Below are 4,264 nucleotides of genomic sequence, written 5' to 3' on the forward strand. Positions count from 1 at the left end.
CATACAAAACAAATTAAAAACAGGGTATTTTTATAGTTTTAAATTATTTATGTAGTTTTTTTCTTTCTTAATACACACACACTTACTATAGATATCAATGAGACACCCATTTGTTTAAACATGCATTAAGAACAAAAGTTCTATCTATATATAATTTTTTATGCATGAAAATGATTGTACAGAGAATTAATTTATATATATATATAAAATAAAGTGATAGTGACATTTATGCAAATTCATACGATTTTTATGGATTTTTATTTGTTATTATATATACACTAGTTACCTTGTTACATTATTTTCTGTGTAAAGATTTTGTTTGCATATTAGGTATCTCAGGTATATATGATTATATCAGTGGCATTACGAGAACTTTTTATGCAAATCTCTCCCATACATACCCACTATTTTTTAAAAAAAAAACACACACACAATATTTATATAATGTTTCAAATTATATATATGTATTCATTGAAGAGACACTTGATTTTGTGATTGGACATGATACTAGCAGTTAAAAGACAATAGTTCAAGTGACTTAAGCAAGCAAAAAAAAAAAAAAACCACTTATAAAGCAACGTCCCTCTCATTCTCTCCCTGTTATCCTAACCATATGGCACTACCATCATCTCTACCTGCCCCTCCTTTCTCCCCTTTTTAAAGTCACGAGACCCACTTCTCCTCTTGAACGTCTTCTTTCTTTCTTTGAGAGAGAGAGAGAGAGAGAGAGAGAGATGTCTCCAGAAGGGCTGGCAGAAGAACTGATAGAGAACTTTCAAGCTCGATTCTTCACCATCACTCAACTAGCCTCTACATTGCAGTCTCAAACTGAAGTCTTATAATTTTCCAAGCTTTAGTTATCTTCCATCTCAACGCATTTTTCACCTCATATTTTCTGTCTTCCTCTGTCGGTAACATGTAGGTCACCCCAACAACACACAGCCCCCCCTCTCTTCCCCGCATCTCCCTTCTTTCTTATCTCTTCTCTCTCTCTGTTTTTTTTTAATCATTAATCCTTTTCCAATTTCCCAGCTTTTTTACCCCTCCCCCCTGTTCTCACTTTCCACGACTTCTTTGTTTTCAGGAGAACCGAGGGAAACCCTCTGGACCTCAACAACTTCCCCGATGACTACTCATCAAGAGATGGCAAACAAGCCCTTGAAGACAGCTCTTCATCTGCCGGTAAACAGGTCCTTCCATTTTGAGTCCATAACATATATAGGAAGAAAGAAGCTCAAAGAAACTGGGTTTTTTAAAATTTCGGAGTGCAGTTTGAGTTTTGTTTATTACTTTGAGAAGGGTTTGTGTGTTTGCATTAAATGCCAAAAAGTAAGAGGTCTAGGGTGGGGGGAGATTGCGGGCTTGAATATTCATTCATGATTCGGGCAATTAGGATTCGACTTTTGGTCTGAGATTAGTCTCATCAAAGTTGCTTTAATTGGCACTTTTTGTGCAGGCTATAGGAAAAAGAAAAGCGGCGCAAAGGATGGAAAAGACGAGTGCGGCAAGGTCTACGAGTGTAGGTTTTGCTCTCTCAAGTTCTGCAAATCCCAAGCCCTCGGCGGCCACATGAACCGCCATCGCCAAGGCAAAGCAAACTAGATCCCTACTATATCTATATATATTATATTATATTATATACAAGCATAACAACCTTCTTGTTTATTTTTTTTCTTTCTTTGTTGTTTTTCGTACTTATTAATAATGTCTTGTCAATCTTGTCGTGTCAATCTTTGTCCAACAAGAAGAAAGTTGTTGTCGCGCTGAAATTCTTGGTAGAGGGCTTTTTTTGTTTTAGTGTTTGATTTGATTTGATTTGGGTGTTTGGTCAGAGAGGGAGACAGAAGCACTGAACCGGGCTCGTCAGCTCGTCTTCAGCACCGATAACTTGGCCGCCCAAGCTGCTCATCATCATCATCATCATCATCATCTTAGGTCTGTACAATTTCTCTCCTCCTCATTCTCTTTACCTCCATTTATTTCTTCTCATTTTCAAGGCCTTTGTTTTCAACCCCATTGAAGATTATTCTGATTTCAAACCAATCAATTTCATGGTCATTTTTTTGAAGATTCAAACTTCATGTTAACTCTGCTAGTTTCCCCAACTGTTTCAAACTTCAGCAGCATCACTATGTATATATGTGTGTTCCAAATGAACCATTCTCTCTTTTGAGCCCAATTGATTAACTATATTGGAATAGCCCTGGTATCAGTTGTTGAGGATTAGTTAGATTGTGCATATCACAAAGAAATCAAAAGAAAAGAACATGGTTCAGTTTCAATGCCTAAATCCTCAATCGGGCACAAGGACAATCCAAGTCGATCGATATAGTTTTTGGAGACAACTATAAATCTTGAAAAGTAGGTTTTTTTTTTTTTTTTTTCTCTTGATTTTTATATATGTGATGTGATCAATGATCCGATCCTAATAAGGCGTGTCTTTGTCACTTAACGGAAAGGAGTCTTTCTTCTTTCTTGTTTCCTTGGTTGTTATTTTATGCTGTTTCTGAGCTGCCGAGAAACAAATCTAATGGTGTGAGAATCGTAGCAGCGGGCAACCAGTTCCGTCGGGAGGATTTCATCAAACCGGCAACATAGGTGATACGAAGCTTCCATTCAGACCGGTCTACCCAACGAGAATGTTGTCGGCCGGTTCTTCATCCACCATCTTGCCGCCGCCGCCGCCACCTCCGCCGCCGCCACAGCATCAGCCCTACTTATTCTCATCTCCACCGCGCCTCCTCCCCCATTCCTTGCAACACCCCCAAGATTATTTCCTCGGCCATGTCCTCCCCGGCAACGCTCAGTACAGCCACCCAAACCCTAACAACGCCGAAAGCAGTTACACCTGCATTGGTGCCCCCATCAGACAAGCGTTTCCCCACGGCAGCGGCGGAGGCCGAGGCTCCGATGCGGAGGCGCCGGGTGGAGGAGCAGGTGGTAGAGACGTGTCACTGCTGAATCAGGACGAAGGATCGTGGAGCCGCGGCTACACTGGGGCACAGCAGTATTTGGATCCTTCGTCGATCAATCGGTTTCAAGATGGGTTCTGAAAGGATTTCGAGTGGGAATTCAAGTCTTAATCTGATACGTACGCCCAGAGAGAGAGAGAGAGAGAGAGTCCAAACAAAAAAATGGCAGATGAGAGTAGAGAAGTTTTGGGCTTAGGGGCAGCTTTTGAGGGGAACAGGTACAAGCTCAGCCTCAGCTAGTTTGGCTTGAAGCTGTGGATTGGACATGAAAAGGGAACTAGATTTGAGGGACAAGAAGTTAGATATGAACTGAATGTTTCCAAACCCTTTTGGCATTTGGGATCTAGTTTAATTTTTGCATGCAAATTAATTATCATATTTTTTCTCTGTTTCCTTATCAATTTGAGCCCTCAGTAGTTTGTCTTATCTCCTCTTGCTAGCTACCTCTAAAATGGCCACACATATATATATATATCCTGCTTTCTTTCCTTCAAGTTTCAACTGTTTATTGTGCTGCTGAAGACTGAGAAGTGGGAACTGATGTTATTACCTGCAAGTCCTTTCGCAGTGCCCATAGAATCTCTCAGCCAAGTACTCAATTTTTATGTATTAATTTATTTCCCGTTTAATTTCTCACTTCATCAAATCCAACACTCATTCTTCTTCCACTCTTTAAAATTTTCTCTTCCTCCATTATTTTCTCTCTCTTTCTTTTTCAACTTTCATTTGGGCTATATGCATATATAGAGAGGACTTACATATATGGCTTTAAACTTGTCTCTAAAGCATTTATAATTTACACAAAGACACTCACACACCATCTTAATTAATTAAGAATGATTAAGTTAAATTTATAGTTGCTTTTAAACGAAAGGATGCCATTTGAAAAGAATTTGAAATTATTTCATTTGAAATGATATTGGTTAAAATTTAAGTGTTTAGATTGAAATTTGAAATAAAATCATTCTAATGTAAAATGAAAATATGAAAAAAAAATATATATATGCTTACATAATTTTCACATTCCATCAGAAAAATATTTTCAAATAATATATGTACATATAAGTATTATATACATATAAATGCATATATGCATAAAATTACATACATATTATATGTGTATGTATATATGCATGTAATTTACACACAAATAAATATGTGTAAATTAGGCTTGCGAGAAGTTTGGAAGGCTCAATCTCCTGTTTAGCTCGAACCCAAGAATGGACTTGGGCTTGTCAGAAGCTTGTTGAGTCTGAACTTGAACTCAGACTTGCCAAGAGGCACTTGAGCTC

At 38.2% G+C, this 4,264-nt stretch overlaps 1 protein-coding gene across 2 annotated transcripts; it reads left to right on the forward strand.

Annotated features, from left to right (window-relative positions):
* The first annotated feature begins 625 nt into the window (after nucleotides 1-625).
* LOC127806474 (zinc finger protein JAGGED) lies at nucleotides 626-3,534 on the forward strand. Of its 2 annotated transcripts, none has more exons than XM_052343797.1 (5): nucleotides 626-918; nucleotides 1,085-1,182; nucleotides 1,457-1,588; nucleotides 1,833-1,935; nucleotides 2,552-3,528. In XM_052343797.1, coding segments are annotated over exons 1-5 (837 nt in total). In that variant the 5' UTR covers nucleotides 626-916; the 3' UTR covers nucleotides 3,054-3,528. The 2 variants fall into 2 exon arrangements, with proteins under 2 accessions (XP_052199757.1, XP_052199756.1); XM_052343796.1 differs by having other exon boundaries at nucleotides 856-918; nucleotides 2,549-3,534.
* The last annotated feature ends 730 nt before the right edge of the window (nucleotides 3,535-4,264 follow it).

Source organism: Diospyros lotus, chromosome 7 (genome assembly GCF_014633365.1).
Source record: "Diospyros lotus cultivar Yz01 chromosome 7, ASM1463336v1, whole genome shotgun sequence".
Lineage (NCBI taxonomy): Eukaryota > Viridiplantae > Streptophyta > Magnoliopsida > Ericales > Ebenaceae > Diospyros > Diospyros lotus.